Source organism: Numenius arquata, chromosome 24 (assembly GCF_964106895.1).
Source record: "Numenius arquata chromosome 24, bNumArq3.hap1.1, whole genome shotgun sequence".
NCBI classification, from domain to species: Eukaryota; Metazoa; Chordata; class Aves; order Charadriiformes; family Scolopacidae; genus Numenius; species Numenius arquata.
In genome coordinates this window covers 6,771,834-6,788,184 of record NC_133599.1, presented here as the reverse complement: position 1 = coordinate 6,788,184, position 16,351 = coordinate 6,771,834, and the positions used below count along the sequence as shown (strand labels likewise).

Genomic DNA, 16,351 nt, shown 5'->3' with positions numbered 1-16,351 from the left:
GAATTTAAGCCGCTTTAGTGAAGGTAATATTTCTGTAGTAGAAAACATGAAGGATTTGGAGCAGGGAGGAAGGGATTTAAAAGGTTATTTTAGCAAGGGAATAAGCTTTGTGTCTCTGGGTCCCATGAGGAAACAGAAGGAAACTGAAGTCACATCCTCAACTGCTTCGCCTCAAACGCTCAAAGCCTTGACGTTAGAGGGGTGAGGAGCTGCCAGTGATCCCAAAGACTCGCTGGCGTGTCTGAGGAGAGGGATTGTGCAGAGGGCAGCCTGTTCCTAATGAGTAATGTGCCTCTCGAGATCACATCCCTTTCTTTGAACTCCCTTCAGATGGCTACGCTTGGGGAAGCCCGGTTGAAGGAGATGGAAGCGTTGCGTTCCCTGCGAGCGGCGAACGAGGTGAAGGTGCTGTCTAGCGAAGAGGACACGGAACTGAAAGTCTGTCTGTGCCAGAAGGAGCCGGCTGCTCCCATGATCCAGTGTGAACTCTGCAGAGGGTTCTTCCATACCGGCTGCGTTTCGGTGCCCAACGTTTTGCAGGGACCTCGTGTGTGGCTCTGCCCACACTGTCATCGATCAGAAAAGCCACCTTTAGAAAAGATCTTGCCGTTGCTGGCCTCCTTGCAGCGTATCCGTGTGAGGCTTCCTGAGGGTGATGCCTTACGGTATATGATCGAGAGAACTGTGAACTGGCAGCACAGAGCACAACAAATGTTATATTCAGGGAATCTAAAACTTATACAAGACAAAGTTGGCTCAGGATTATTGTACAGCAGATGGCAGGCCACGGCAGGGCAGTTGCCAGAGACAAACAAGGTGAGGCTGGGCTGCTGCTGGGTTCCTGGCGGCGGGTGGTGTGTGCTCAGAACAGGCTGCAGCACCTCTCTGGGGTCTGGGTTCTTGTATCTGGACACAAATACTGGCAGGCAGGCTGTTGGGGTGTTGCTTCGCTGATGTAAGGAGTCTGGGTTCTGCCTTGTTGGTTGGCCAGGACGTGTGTGTCCTCCAGCAACGGCTCCGGGTTCTCTGTCTGCCGGAGCCCTGGGAACAATTGCTCCTGAAGGGCCTGTTTTCCTCTCTCCTCCTCCCAGCTCCTGCGCTCTAATGTGACAGGATTAACGACAAGAGTTGCTGAAGCTATTGTTCTAGAGTGCTTACTATCCAATTAGTCTTTCTGTTCTGTTCTTGCAAGTATTTCGACATAGCTTTAAGTGTTGAGAATTAGTAACAGAGGCACAAACTGTCCAGTGTTACCAGCTTAGCTCTCAGATGAGGTTGTTCTCAACAGGGTGTCTTCATCCCTTACTGCTCCTTCTCCTTCTCACTGACACTACAACTCCCAGGCTGAATATTCTGCTGAGGTTACTGAGTTCAGCTACAGCAGCTGTTTCAGGTGTGGTCACGAGGGGGTTTCAAACCTTCTCCTGTAAAGATCTTTCAGCAAAAAGCGCAGGGAAAATGGGAAATGGGTTCAGCATTTCTAGTTTTCTTGAGATAATAAATGCAGAAAAAAAGTCTGTGCAGCACAAAGAACGTAAACTACCCCAAAATGAAATGCACTCTGTTGCTTTGACTTTCTGATTGAGACACCGTAGTTCTGCGAGTCCGGCCCTGTTCAGGGAGCCTGGGGGCTTTTGTTTTCATGCCCAGTTACGCTAAAACATAAAATGTGCCACGTGTGCTGGAGGAGGTGTCAGAGCTGCTCCCCACGTAACTCAGCTGGGCCAAGTTGCTTGTGTTGGCCACGTTTTTCAAATAGGCGAGCCTGGTTTTAGAAATTAAAACTATGTTTAGGCATCTAAGAGAATTTTTCTGATAACTTAGGTTTGAAAGTATCTTTTTACTAGACCAACTAGTAGTGTTGGAAAAAAACTGGGCAAGATTTTGGGCATATAAGTTGATGTTTAGGCCAGAGATGGGAACAGTAAGCTTAGTTGTGTTAACTCAGTGTGGTACCGTGAGGTTCCTCTGACGTGAAGGCAGCCTGAGCGTTTTGGTGTGGTCTGGAGCTCCAGACCAGTAAAGCTCCTAAGCCAAGGTAACTCTGGCAGAGCTGGGTCAGGTCCTGGTGACCACATTTCCCAAATCAGAAGTCCCTGGGAAGCTCAGTGGAAGAGCATCTGACCACGTGCGTCAGCTTGTGTCCCTCACTAAGGAACCTTCGTGGAGATGGTGGAGCTGAGGGCAGGTCAGAGGTGCCCCCAGAGCCATCTTGGCACAGGCACTAAACTAAAACTTTGGTCTCAATGGGTTTGAAGTGTTTTTATGGCGGATCCAGTGTCTCAAGCATTGCTCTCCTGCCCTGTAACAATTCTATTTTCCCTGTTATTTGGGGTAATCCAACACTTGTTCCCCCAGAGAAGCTCCTAGCAGGAACTGCTGGAGTTGGGCTGCTTTGACACTGGCCAAAGTGAAGAATGTGGAGCATTTAGATGAGTTTGAAAAATTCGCTTGAAAAACAGCTGTGAGAATTGATGAGAGCCAGATTTTGAAAGGGCCCACACACTTGAATTTGTGAGGTAGAGGGTGTTCTGGGAGGCATCTGGTGGGATGCGTTTCTGACACTCCTGAGTCCACACCTGACACTTGCTGGTTTGCCTAAGTGCCCTCTGTGGAAGTGACCCATGTTTTGCCGCTGGCATGTCTTCTGTGCGTGCTGAGGGAAAGAGAAGGGCTTCAAACCAGTTTGGTGTCTCATCAGATCAAGGCAGTGAGAAATCCCTTCGTTATTGCAAACAAAAGGAGGAAACTGTAATATTTTCCCTGAGTCAATCCTAGAGATGAAGCCCCCGACTTCCGCAGTCCGGCATTGTCCCTGCAGTGACCCACGGGCCCAGTCTCTTCTGGCCTGCACCGGGGCCGCCACCTGAGCTCGGTGGAAAGAGAATTCCCAGCTGAGAATTCTGGCAGTGAAGTTGCTTTTGCCTATTTCCAGGTGTAGGATGAAGGATTTGAGTGTATTAGATTGAACAGTTTCTAGGAATACAAGATTTGAGCAATTTTAAGAGAAACAAGTATGGATTACATGGCAGTTATTTGACACTTCAAAACTACACGTTTAGTGAAAATGTCCATGCATTTCCTTTTGTTTTCTAGGTGTCCCAGACCATTGGTGCGATGTCATTCTCCATGCCTCATGACTGGGATAACAGAACCATATATTTACATTCTCCGTTTTCGACAGGACAGCACTGCATCCCGCTTCATGGTTAGTAATCTGCACTTTGATATTATTTTATTTTTTTACACCCCCCTCCCTTCCATTTTTTCCTGTGTCTGGTGGAGTAGGGGATGTCCTGGTCACCTGGTCAGCAGGAGATGGTTAAGATGGGGCAGTGACCGCGCAGTGTCTGGTTGCTTCTCCGTCCCCTCAGCAACTGTGGGACTCAATGTGCAGCTTTGGCAGAGGCGCAAGGAGCGCGACGATCCCAGTGTCCCACGGGTAATGACAAGATGGGACACGGTAGGAGAAGATGTGTCAGCTGAGAGCTGCCCCCTTCCCACAGGGGCTGTGGGCAGCCAAAGGGGCTGCAGGAGATGGAGGGGAGAGACGACTGAAATTGTAGGAGATGGATGGGAACAACGTAGGGAAGTGGTGCTGGAGACCACGGGGTGCTTAATCTGTAGGACACGAGTCCACCTCAGCTTTGCTGTAGCACAACTGTCACAGCGTCACAGGGACTTGAGTTTTCTCTCAACAGCTGCTGTGGCTGCTGCTGAGCTCCAGGTCACTCAGCGCAGGTTCTCTGCGCTTCCTGGCTCAGACACGCTAGAAATCCCATCATTTTACGACTGTAAAAGAAGTTATTTAGCACTTCTTTCCTCCTGATGCATCATGCTCCATGGACACAGGTCTAGTCTTATCTCCATGTTTTCAAGTCAGTGCAGCTTAGTCCATACTGATGTTACACAGGACATTTCAGTTTAACGTTACGGCTAAAATCAAACAAGGCAGTCCTTTCTACTACCAGCTTTATTTTTCAGGCCATATTTGAGTTGTACTGAATGTTGTATGAAAAAAACAAGACTATTTCAAAAGCCCAGCGGAAGTTTTGGCGCTCGCAAGCAGCAGAGGGTGGTGACTGCACGACAGGACTCGGTTGCAGGGCTCATCCTCCCGGCTTCTCTTCCTCTCCTCTTGCCTTCACTTACGGATTTGGGAAGTTTGTCACTTGCCCTCTTGTTTCATAGTGAGGGGATCATCACATTTGCAGCCTCAGAAGCAGGAGAAATTGCCAAGAATGATGGCAATTGCTTATCCCTGAACCAGCAAGAGAGGCAAACCTGGAAGGGTTCTGTGCAGGAACTTCTGTGCAAACCTTTATCTTCCTTTCTAACCCCGCTGTTAAAACTGAGTGGCAAAGAAGGAACAGATAAGGGTTAATTCATACAGTTGTAGACTTTAAAAATCTTTCAAGTTTTGTTTTTAACGTGCTACCAGAGAAGAATTGTCATTATCTGTGCTGTTCTCTTCAGAGCTGACATTGAAGGATTCCTTTTCTCCTCTCTCCCTGTCTCTCGGCATAGTGGTTAGCACAGAGCTGGATGAGCTGATGATGGAAGCTCAGCTGCTACAGGTTTCTCTGCCCGAAATACAGGAGCTCTACCAGATCCTCTTCACAAAGCAGACAGAGCAGAGGTCACCCGTCGGACCGGCAAGTGAAAAGGCAAGTGTCTGACAGTCAGCGAGCTCGGGGTCACTTTGGCATTGATGCTCTGCCTGAGCCCACAAACTGTACAAAGAGGTTGGGGGGGGGTGTCTGTACTTCTATAAAAATACATTTTCCTTGTTCAAAAGTTGATAACTTAACAAATTTGTTAAAACTATTGAAATTATAATTTGTGGCTTAATGCATTTTTGCAATTTGAATCTGGTTTTCGTGGTCACTTTCTGTATTTTAAATACATCTATCCTAATTTGATGCCTGTTCTGTATGTAAGAGGCTTTCTGAGCGAGCTGCCGCTGACGCAGTGCACTCGGAGGCAGGAAATCAGAACCTTTTTTTCCTGTAAATTCTGTCCCTGGAGCGTGACCCTGTCATTTACTCCCCTTCCACATCCCACCTCTGCTGAGGAAGCAGTGCTCTGTCAAACACTCTGCGCTTAAGCCTGTTCCTAAAAGCGGGATATGGAGTAACAGGATAATGAGTGTTATTTGCATGCTTAAAATTTTGCCGAAATATCTTTCCAATAGAACGAATGCTGCCGAGGAAAAAAGGATGGAATTAGTTACATGGAGAGAAAACTAAAGCGGCGTTTTGAGAGAGAGAGCTTCTGTGATGAGAAGAGAGCTAGAGTAAAAAAAATGAGAACACCCAAAAAGAAGAAACTGAAACTGAATCACTCAAAGGACGTCTGCACGACCAAACTGGAGAGAGAGCGGGAGCGACTCTTCGAGATGCAGCGTCCCAGCGAAAGCCACTTGTTCCCCTCAGACATGTCATTCTCTGAGCAGGAGGACTCCGAGGATGAAGATGCCATCTGCCCTGCTGAGAACTGTCTCCAGCCTGAGGGAGATGAGGTCAGTAGAGGTGGACCCGCATCGGTGTTCCCAATGCTGGGATGTAGGAGATGTCCAGCTGCCCTCCAACTGTCTGACGGCGGCAGCACCGAGTGCGGGGAGAGTGGGGGACACTTAGTGACCCAGAGACAGTGTCTGCCGCTGCGGGGACCCCTTCAGTAATGATCCTTCCCACCTTCTCCAAGAGCGGCTGGGACCCGGGGAGGCAGGGAGACATCAAAACATCTGCATGGAGTCGGAAGGAGGAGGTGGGGCTGTGCCGACACCGAATTCATCTCTGCTCCAGAAATACAGGTGTAGAGAGACTTTGTGGGGTGCAGCCCTTCCGCGGATGTGGCAGTGCCCTGGGGCTCTGCACAGGCCCGGCCACGCTGGGAAGAGAAGAGGGACATCCCCTGGTGCCGGGGAGGGCCGTGGTGGAGTTGCCATCCACAGTCTTGCTCCAGGTGGGAAGGCAACAGGAGGGATGAGGGACGAGTCTCAGCTTCGGAGGAACTGAATATCCAGCACGAGCCAGCTGTAGAATGGGTCGTTTCTCACTCATTTAAATAGATTGAGAGCCCCAAAATGACTAACAAATGCCCCATGTGTTTGCTTGGTCCTTCTCTGAACACCACTTTGTCTGTTCTTCATCAGGTGGATTGGGTCCAGTGCGACGGCAGCTGCAACCAGTGGTTCCACCAGGTGTGTGTGGGCATCTCTCCAGAAATGGCAGAGAAGGAGGACTACATCTGCGTCAGCTGCTCCGGGAAGGACTCTCAATATCGGAAGTAAAACTCCCCACGAACCGTTCAGGACTTGAGTAAAGGAGGTTACCAGAGTTTTCCAATAACGCCACAGGGGCTGGTTTAAGAACCAGATTGCAAATGGTGCTACTTCTATCCTTATGGGATCATTTTCCAGAACTCAAAACAATTTTTGACACTTTTGTATTTTTCCCTTGATCTGTTTGTGGTTGTTGAGGTTTGAGATGCTGACTGTCTAGCAGGGGTTTCCACCGATTTGGAAGGCATTTGAAACACGCACCTTTTATTGTACAGCATTAAATTACCTCTCTGGGATTTACCGGCGTATTTAATTCAGCTTGGTTTAGGTGCAAAAAAACAAAAAACAACCCCTGCACCACGAATTTTCCAATAAATCCTCTTTTGAGGAGATCCCTGTTTACTCTGTTAACTCTTTGGAGACTTTAGTTTTTTTCCACTTTGTTTTTCGTAGACTAGGTTTATTTATCTGAGCAATAACTTCTATGTCTGGTTTCAGTGACTGGAATGACAATTCTGAACAGCGTGTTGCTTCTAGCATTGGTTGATGTACAGAAAGCGGATGGTAGATCCTCGTGTCACTGATGGCCCCGTGATGTAGAAGACAGGAAAGAAAAAAAAAAAAAAAAGCTCTGTAAAGTAATTGCCACAGCTGTATTTTGGCTTTCTCCTTTTTTGGGTAGCTTGTATCAAATGTTGCAGTTTATATTGTGGAATAAACCCCTGGTTATGTTATAAAATTAAATGTTGGTGTTTTTAGAGAGTTTGAAATGCAGTTTCATTTCCCTCTGGGTCGATACTGATTGCATCAACGGGTTGTCTTATTCAAGAGAAATCTATCTTTAAAAAAAGAAATGCAAAAGCCATGATCCTGTCTTACTTTACTCGTGTATTCAGGCTTGGAAGGAGATGGGGGATCAAATGTTATTCACATCAAAAAAAAAAAAAAAACCCAACCCTTTTTACCTATTTCAGGTCTTTTGCAAAGCTTTTCCGAAGCTGAAATTATTTCCAGATTGGGTGAATAAGGGGTTGAAGCTGGGATTTGGGATTTGGCAGAGCAGGAACAGGGGGTTCGTGCAGGAGGCAAAGGTGCGGGGCAGCTCCTGCCGGCCACGTCCGGCTGCCGTGGGAAGGAGGGACTTTCCCCGCGGCTGGTTCAGCAGAGCACGGGCTGGTGCCCCCGGAGCCCGGCCTGGCCATGGGCAGGCTCCTTCAGCTGCTCCTGCTCGCTTTTAGGCTGAAGACCTGAGGAATAAGGACATGTCGGGACTGGTTATGGTTCTGTCGGACTCTTTAGGGACTTTGGCCTGGGGGGCAGGAAGGGGCAGTGCCGGGTGGTGGCTTTAGTGCCTCCTTTTAGTCCCAGAAGGGACGGGAGCTCTGGGGAGTTGTTTATTTGAGCCCACCAGACGCTGCATCCTCTGGAGAGCGATGGCTTAACGCAGAGTCCAGCTGCTGCTGCCCCTTTGGCAACGGCCTGGTGACACTGCTGTGGCTCCGTGGTCTGCCAGAGGTGGAACTTCTGGGGAGGTGGGAGCCCTGGGAGATGTTTGTGTCAGAGAGCGCTCTCCTTGCAACATCCTGTCACCAGCAGAGATGTGGTGGTACCAGTATTCCCTCCGTTCATCATCAAGAGGAATTTGCTGGTAGATTTTTCCCTGCTGGTTTTAGAGCTTTCCCCACGAGCAGAAGCACACGATCGCTGGGCGCGGGGCAAAGCCTTCGAGCCGCGTGCGGTTGGATCCCTGTGGAGTCGGGACTGGGCAGGAACTCCATTTCCCGGGGGTTTGGTTTGGGGTGTTTTGAACATCGAGAATACTTTTGAGTCTCGTGTTGAGTTTTAACTGTTAAAGAATCTTCCACTGACACAGGTGATTTGTCTGGAACGGTTGGTGAGGACAGCCTGACCACACGTACCGTATGTGCTCCCACACGATGACTTGTCTTCTTCATTTACTGTCATTACCAAAAGGATTATTTTTTTTTGTTATTGGAGGAAGTCTTTGTGCAATGTGAGGGTGACAGTCCAAGCCGTGGAAAAAACCTGATCTGTAATAACTTCCTTTTAAAGGGGGCAGATGAGAAAACTTGAACTAGAAGGAGCCTGCAGAGCGTTTCCATGCAGCTGCAAACGTCACAAACGTTCCTCTCGCAGCGTCCCTTTGATTTCTTTCCATTGAAGAAATGGCTGTTCACCAAACAGCGCTGGAGGAAACACCCTGCGGGTGAGTTCAGGTGCTGATTCGGTACGGGACCAAGGGAAGGTTGTCACTTTGTGGACTGTAGGGGTCAGGGGACGCCTTGGTGGTCCTGGCAGCAAAATTTCCCATCAGGATTAATGCAAGCAGTAGAGTCAGAGCGTGATGGTTTGGGAATTACCGCATCTTTGCTTGAAGATTTTCAAGAAATGGGAAGCGCGGTCCCGGGGTGACCCCGTGCCGCCAGTACGGGGTGTCTGCTGAAGGATTCGCTTCTTATCTCCTGCTGGAATCGTGACCGGGGGAGCGGGTGGCCGGAGGTCACTGCGGAGGTGGCAGCATCAGCCATGCCCATTGGATTCTGTCCCCACGTGGACACTGCAAATGGGATCAGGTTGGGTTTGATAAAGCCAAAATAAATAAGATTTTTGTCATTTGCTTCAGGGTGGGCTCTTCCGTCAGCGTCCCTCACACATTCCTCATCAGGGGAGAGGATGAGGGTGGAACATGCTCAGCAGCAGGGTCTGTTCAGATCAGTCCTCCCTTTCACGCCTCTTCTTGTCCATCCGAGATTTCCAGAGGATAAACCAAAACAAGCAAAAAAACCCAAAACTCTTTAAACTCTTTCCTGGCCCATCCTTTTTTTTTTTCTTTCTTTTTTTTTCAGAATGAAGCAACCACGAACATCAACCTCCCTAGATTGTTCAGCTCCTAATTCTTTATTTAATAAGAATAATTTATGGCCTCTACATTAGTTTAATCATAAAATAGGACAAATATCAAATTAGTTACCCCACCTGCAGATTTGAGGCTGAAAAATCTGACTTCTTTTTTTAAAGACTGGTAATCCATCAGACGTTGGGATCGTGTCTGTGGTGGCACCTTTAACCTGCTTGACGTGTGCTTTCTCGTGCCACGTGAAGAGCATCAGAGCAACTGATCTATGCCCAGCTGCATCGGCTGCAGGCACATACAGCACCAACAAGGTACTTGATCATAGAATCATGGAATCGTCTGGGTTGGAAGGGACCTTTCAGACCATCGAGTCCAACCATTAACCCAGCACTGCCCAGACCACCACTGACCCATGTCCCTCAGCACCACGTCTGCCCGGCTTTTAAACACCTCCAGGGATGGCGACTCCACCACGTCCCTGGGCAGCCTCTTCCAATGATTGATAACCCTTTTGGTGAAGAAATTTTTTTCCAATATCCATCCTAAACCTCCCCTGGTGCAACTTGAGGCCATTTCCTCTTGTCCCATCGCCTGTTCCTTGGGAGAAGAGACCGACTGCTCCTGGCTACACCTTTCAGGGAGTTGGAGAGAGCGAGAAGGTCTCCCCTCAGCCTCCTTTTCTCCAGGCTGAACACCCCCAGCTCCCTCAGCCTCTCCTCATAAGACTTATTCTCCAGGTCCCTCACCAGCTCCGTTGCCCTTCTCTGGACCCGCTCCAGCCCCTCAATGTCTTTTTTGTGGTGAGGGGCCCAAAACTGGACACACACTCGAGGTGGGGTCTCACCAGTGCCCAGTCCAGCGGGGAAAGGATCTGAAGGAGAATCAAGGGTTCGGTTTCATGTATTTCTGGTCTTAAAACTGAAGCTGACGGTGCTGAAGGCAGGAGCATGCATTTCCAGGACCTAGCTGTAAGGTTCCTAAATTGTTTAATTGGGCTTTCTCTATCCCCGTCTGAGAGAAGAGCTGCCTTTGGGGCAGCCCTCTGGCCCAGGCTCTCCATTTCAGAAGCAAACACAGGATTAAAAGGCTTCGTGACTCCAGCACCCCTTGGGGATGCCTTGAATCTAGAGTCGCTGAGAGCTGCAGAACCAAAGGCAGAAGGTGGGCAGCTTTGGAGGAAGATTGGAAACGCTGGTGAACGCACTGGCTGAATTACGGTGTCACAGGTGGTGCTGGTTTTCTTCACGCTCCTCGTACACCAGCTGATGCGCCATCCGTTTCTCTGCTCACACCCCAATAATGCAAACGTAGGATTCATTTTCCACAGGCAGCAGCTGCTGCTGGAATTGCACTGTTGATGTGACCGGTGCTCGGGCCGACCTGCCGCCAGCGACGACAAAGATGGGTGGAATAAAGTGGAGAAAAGAGCGTGCCAAGGATTTGGTATAAACTTCTTGTCTCCATAGTGCCATAATCCAGTCCTTCCCTTCCCCAGCACCTTCTGGGTGATGGGTCTGTGCTGAGAGCTCTTCTTTGGGGTGAGAAGACAAGAAAGGTAAACTGTTTAGGAGCCAAAATGAGTTCTAGATATGGAAAAGGATGTAACTTCTTAGGGACAATATTTCATATACAGTTGAGATTGGGGTATACAAAGAGAATTGATTCAAGGAAGGGGGAATGCTCCCTTTAGAGCCGGGGAGTCCCGTGTTTAAACCGCACCGAGAGGGGAAGAACAGAACTGCAATGTCTTTGTGCACCGTGGGACTCCAGCAGTCATTTATTAGACCCAAGGATGGGGATGGGGGAGTGTCTATTGCTGACTGAATACATACATATTCGAGTGAACAATGCAATAACAAACAGTTAATTTTACAGCGTGGCACAGGAGCTGGTTTGTGTCACAGCTGCGGCGGTGCGTAGAGGATTGTTGAAGTATTAGTGCACTTCAGGGGGAAGGGAGTTACAGCGAGGGTCCTCAGCTGTGGGGCAGGTCCCTGCTGGGGCAGACAAAGATCAACAAAGAGCAGAGCGATGGTTGAGTTTTTGGCTGCTGTATCTGCTGCAGGGGATGTGCCTGTAGGACAGGACCACACGTGTCACACGGGGTTTAGGAAGGGAAGGTCTCCAGAATACACACGCAGGCAGCAGCTGCCTGGAAGCAACACTGAGGAGCTGAGATGACTCTTCTGTGAGTTTAGAAATGAATGTGCTTTTCCACGAGAAGGGCTGAGGCACAGCCTTGAAAAATAGCTTTATCCTTTCCTCAGAAGGGAGCGAGCCACGTATCGAGAGTTCTCCTCTAGGACATAAACATGGCAGTCTCCGAAGGCAACAGCTCTGCACCAAGAAGAGCATCAATAATAATAAAAGCCGGCTCTGGAAGAGGAGATAAAGCAGTCGCGCTGGATTAATAGTGCTGCAGGTTCAACACCGCTTCTATTCGAGCCAGACGAAAACGGTATCAGTGTGTCCCAGTAAAAACACCTTGGGTAGAAGGAACAAATATTTTATGAAAAAAATCTAACTATGTGTGATGATGTGATAACGCTGCTGGGTCCAAAATTCCAAGTGTGGAGAGGAAGGTTTGCTGAAAGGCAGCTAAAAAGAAATAGTGACATACCCTAAATTAAAAGAGGTGCAGCAGAAATGTTTTTAAAGGCGCTTGGCTGATCAGTCCTTGCTTGCTTCCTGAGGCATCTAAAAATGTATCAATATTTTATAAAAAGTAGTAAAAACAGTAGCTCCCTGTCTACAGAACACACAGTTTGCTCGAAGAACGTCTCCATCATCCAGGGTTTGTTAAGGACGAGCCAATATTTGTTGACTGTTTGGGCTGCTTCGGAGTCTGTCGGGCTTTTGGGGTTTCATGTTCTTATTGCTGCCCGGAGTTAAACTTTTATCCAAGCAGGGACATGTCAGGCATGAGCCATGGAATGCCCCTGGATAATGCCTTGTAATTTGGGCTGATGGCTGCGTCTGTACATTGTGCTGGCCCCAGGTTCTCTTGGAGGAGTTTTGCTGGTCCCAGCAGTCCCATGGCAGCTGCACATGGCCCTGCGGGGTCCGCCGGGGAGTTCAGGGGCTGGTGTGCTTCGCCTGTCAGTTAAAACATCACAGGAGGAAACCAGGAGTTCGTCATAAAATATCTTTTCATGCTAAGAAAATAATATTTTTGTGATGAGTGAACCTTCTTCCCTAAAGCATGTCGAAAGATGAATGTCAAAACCCTTTCAGCTTTAAGAGAAAACACAGGGCATTTGAAAGGCGAGCTCTGGGTCTGCTGGCTTTGCAGGAACCATCTACGCAGAAAATGCCTGAAGAACCTAATGAGGTTCAACAAGGGCAAGTGTAGGGTCCTGCACCTGGGGAGGAAGAACCCCAGGCACCAATATAGGTTAGGGATGGATCTTCTGGAAAGCACTGCTGAGGAGAAGGATCTGGGGGTCCTGGTGGATAGCAAACTTTCCATGAGCCAGCAATGTGCCCTTGTGGCCAAGAGGGCCAATGGAATCCTGGACTGCGTAGGGAAGAGTGTGGCCAGTAGGTCGAGGGAGGTCATTCTCCCCCTCTACTCTGCACTGGTGAGGCCACAACTGGAATACTGCATCCAGTTCTGGGCTCCCCAGTTCAAGAGAGACAGGGAACTACTGGAGAGAGTCCAGCGTGGGACAACAAAGATGATGGAGGGATCGGAGCATCTCCCTGATGAGGAAAGGCTGAGAGAGCTGGGACTCTTTAGCCTGGAGAAGAGAAGGCTGAGGGGAGCCCTTATCAATGCTTCCAAGTATCTAAAGGGTGGGTTGAAGGAGGATGGAGCCGGACTCTTTTCAGTGGTTCCCAGTGACAGGACGAGGGGCAACGGGCACAAGCTGGAACATGGGAAGCTCCATTCAAATATGAGGAGAAACTTCTTTCCGGTGAGGGTGCCAGAGCCCTGGAACAGGCTGCCCAGGGAGGGTGTGGAGTCCCCTTCTCTGGAGATCTTCAAGACCCGCCTGGATGCAGCCCTGAGTGATGTGCTCTGGGCAACCCTGCTTTAGCAGGGGAGTTGGACTGGATGATCTCTAGAGGTCCCTTCCAACTCTGACAATTCTGTGAGTCCGTGATTCCATGACCATGGAATGTACAAACCAGATGGGAATTCAAACCTGAAAAAGCCTGGAAGATACAATAAATGTAATTTCTACAAATACGGAAGGTCGAGTCGGAGCATTCAGAGCAGTTGTACGGTCACTGGAGCGAAAGGAAGGATTCTGGGCCTGACCAGCGTTGCTCTGAGATACCCCTCCTGTCCCTAAACTGCATCCTCGTTTTCTGCAAAACGTCAGTAAGTGCAGAGGAAACCGTTGCCATTGTTAAGAAGGACAAAAATGATCACAAATACTTGCACAGCCACGTCTGTTCTGATGTTAGCCAGCCAGCACGGCGGGCCAGCAGAGAGTCTGGTGTGATAGTCCTGGGCTGGTCTTGCTCATTTTGGTGCAGTAGGAATTCATGTTTTCCACTAAGCCAAAATATTAGGACAGTGCAAAGGTGAGCAGATGAACCCGGGGCAGCAGAAGTTATGCCCTCTATAAATATGTATTTGTTCCTCCAGCAGAAGCAGAATTTTGGATTGGGAAGAACAAGAGAGAAAAATAATCTTTATTCACAGTGCAGAGAACTCCCTGGTGCCAGCGATAAGCGGGGCAGCCCGAGGGGTGGGGATGCCGTTACTGCCTCTGGGTGGGAGCAGCGTGGCTGGTCTGCTCTTCTCCCCACAGAAACACCAACCCAAATTGGTTGTGCCCACGCCGCAGGCTGGGAATGACCTCTGCTGTCCCCAGTCTGGCACTGCCTGGGACAGCGTGGCTCAGCACAGGCCGCAGGGAGTGCTGGGCATCGCCTGAGCCCCTGCCCTGCTCCTGTGCAGTTTAGGGGTAAAGACGGGGTCCATCACCCCAACTTCTACAGAATAAAATCTAACTTCGTGGTGGGGGGTACATTTTTATAACCAAGCGTTGTGGTGGATTGCTGCAGCTGCCCGGACAGCATCTGGTGTCAGCACAGAGGAGCTTCTGGGCAGCAGCTCATGGCACCTCCACTGTCTGTTTTGGATGTGAAGTCCTGCTCTGAAGAGCTGTCGCTGCCCAGGCAGGGGGACCCCAGGCGGGGCTGGGGTGGCAGGAAGGGCTCTGGCCAGCGTTAAGTGCTGTGCCGAAGGAAGGAGCTCCCTCTCTCACAGGAGACATGGATTAGTGCTGGCCAAGCCAGGGTTCCTCTCCGGTCAGCGGTTTGGCTCTGGGAAGGGCTGGAGCGAGGCAGGACGGGTGGCAGCAGGATGTTCGCCATCGAACTGGGGCTGTAAGGAGCCGGACCCAGTCTCGTGTTTCTGCAGTATCTCAAGTTGCTCTTTCTACTTGTGGAGAAAATCATGAGCTCAGGTTGCAAAAGTTACATGCATGATTTATAGGAGCATTTGCTTGTATTGCTCTTGACAAGAACATTTAAAAATATATTGGTGGGAGAGAATGTGACTGGACACGTTATCCCAGAGGAACAGCCTCCAGCTTGGAAGAGGTCAGCAAAGCTGGCTTGGAATATAACAAATACACCAAGAGTGATGGGTGGATGTCTCTAGGAGGGGAAGAAGACTTGTGCACAAGTGATGAGGTAGGCTTCATTATTAAACAGCACCAGGACAAGACTAAAACCCACATACCCCTGGTGGTAACACATCTATTACCAGGTAATCAGTTGGTACCCCTCAAGTAGGTTTCAAGCAGAAAGTGGTGTGGGCAAGGAAAAGAGTCCCTCACGGTGACCAGAATAACAACGGGCTTTCTCTGGAAGGAGAAGCTCCTCCATGTTGGAGGGAGTCTAAGTCGTAAGAGACCTGTAGAGAAGGAGTCAAAAGCACATAACACAGCCAGAGGCAGCGTGGGGATTAGTTAAAGTGACTGCTGGCCCCCCCGTGGTACCAGACTGTCCTTAGGGATCGCTGTCTCACTGGCAGGGGTCTTGCTGCAGAGGAGTAACCACCAAAAGGACGCTCAGTTCAGAAAAATCCCCAGGAGCACTACACCCTAAAGCGCGTGGGACCTTCTTCCTCGCACCCGCTAGTACTGCCCCTCGTGTGAGAAGCTCATTTTGTATGTGTTAATACTGCTTTTTGGTACCTGTACCGATTTGTAAAATTTCTTCCTAAATAAACAGTTGTAGAAACACACAGCTGCAAACGGAGCAGTACTGCGCTCCCCTGCTCTGAGTTTCGTTTGGCTTTTGTTTTGCTCACAGCTCAAGACCATCTACAGCTGCCTTGTTCCTGAGTCAGAGTGACAGTAGCCCATTTTCTTTTGCTTCCCCCGAGCATCATGGACAGCGTTAATCAAACCTGAACCAGAACCTGAGTCTTAGTTTACCTTCCAGGCATGTTGTTCCAGGGCAGAGCTGTAGCCTGAGCCGCCTCCTCTGCTGTGGCAGACGGGCTGCCCAACTCAGGGACCGGAGCAGACCTGCCTGCAGGGTCGGACCGGTCCTGGTGCCAGAGGGCCACCACGGTGCCCTGCACAAGTGCTGCCTTGAAGCGGTGCCACCACCCGTCCCCTCACCGCTTCCCCATGGAAACCACGCGCGGGAAGGACTCGGATCTGTGTGCCCCCATCCTGACGCCCTTGCAAGCAAACCTCCCTGCAAGGGTGACTTCCACACCATTTGAAAGCAAAATTAAGCTGGTTCGGCCCAGGTGGCTGCACTTTTCCCTTTCCCCATCCAAATGATGAGACTCTTCCAGTTCAGCGCCGCTGCAAGGTAGAACACACCCAATTCTTTGCTGTGAGGGTGGTGAGAGCCTGGCCCAGGTTGCCCAGAGAAGCTGTGGCTGCCCCATCCCAGAGGGGTTCAAGGCCAGGTTGGAGGGGGCTTGGAGCAACGTGGTCTGGTGGGAGGTGTCCCTGCCCAGGGCAGGGGGTGGCACTGGAGGGGCTTTAAGGTCCCTTCCCACCCAAACCATTCTATGATTCTATGTGGCTGTTCAGTGCAGAACCCCCAGGCCCTGAACGGCCTCACCCGGCTCCCAAGTGCTCCTGAGGGTGGGACCTCGCCACTAACGCGGCTGGGAAAAGGCCGTTTGAGGGACTTAATGCTTTTCCCGGGCTCTGACTGACCCCTTGGCTCCCGTCATGACAGGAACTCCCCAGGCCTGAGGAGAT

General features: G+C 50.0%; 1 protein-coding gene across 3 annotated transcripts in view; it reads left to right on the top strand.

Moving 5' to 3' along the window:
• KDM5B (lysine demethylase 5B) overlaps window positions 1-7,042 on the top strand; it is a 58,215-nt gene extending 51,173 nt beyond the window's left edge. For all 3 annotated transcript variants that reach the window (XM_074163515.1, XM_074163518.1, XM_074163517.1), the window contains 5 exons: window positions 331-816; window positions 3,097-3,208; window positions 4,528-4,667; window positions 5,195-5,521; window positions 6,158-7,042. In XM_074163515.1, coding sequence (XP_074019616.1) covers window positions 331-816; window positions 3,097-3,208; window positions 4,528-4,667; window positions 5,195-5,521; window positions 6,158-6,295 — 1,203 coding nt within the window. In that variant the 3' untranslated portion in view covers window positions 6,296-7,042. The remainder of the gene's footprint in view (window positions 1-330; window positions 817-3,096; window positions 3,209-4,527; window positions 4,668-5,194; window positions 5,522-6,157) is intronic.
• The last annotated feature ends 9,309 nt before the right edge of the window (window positions 7,043-16,351 follow it).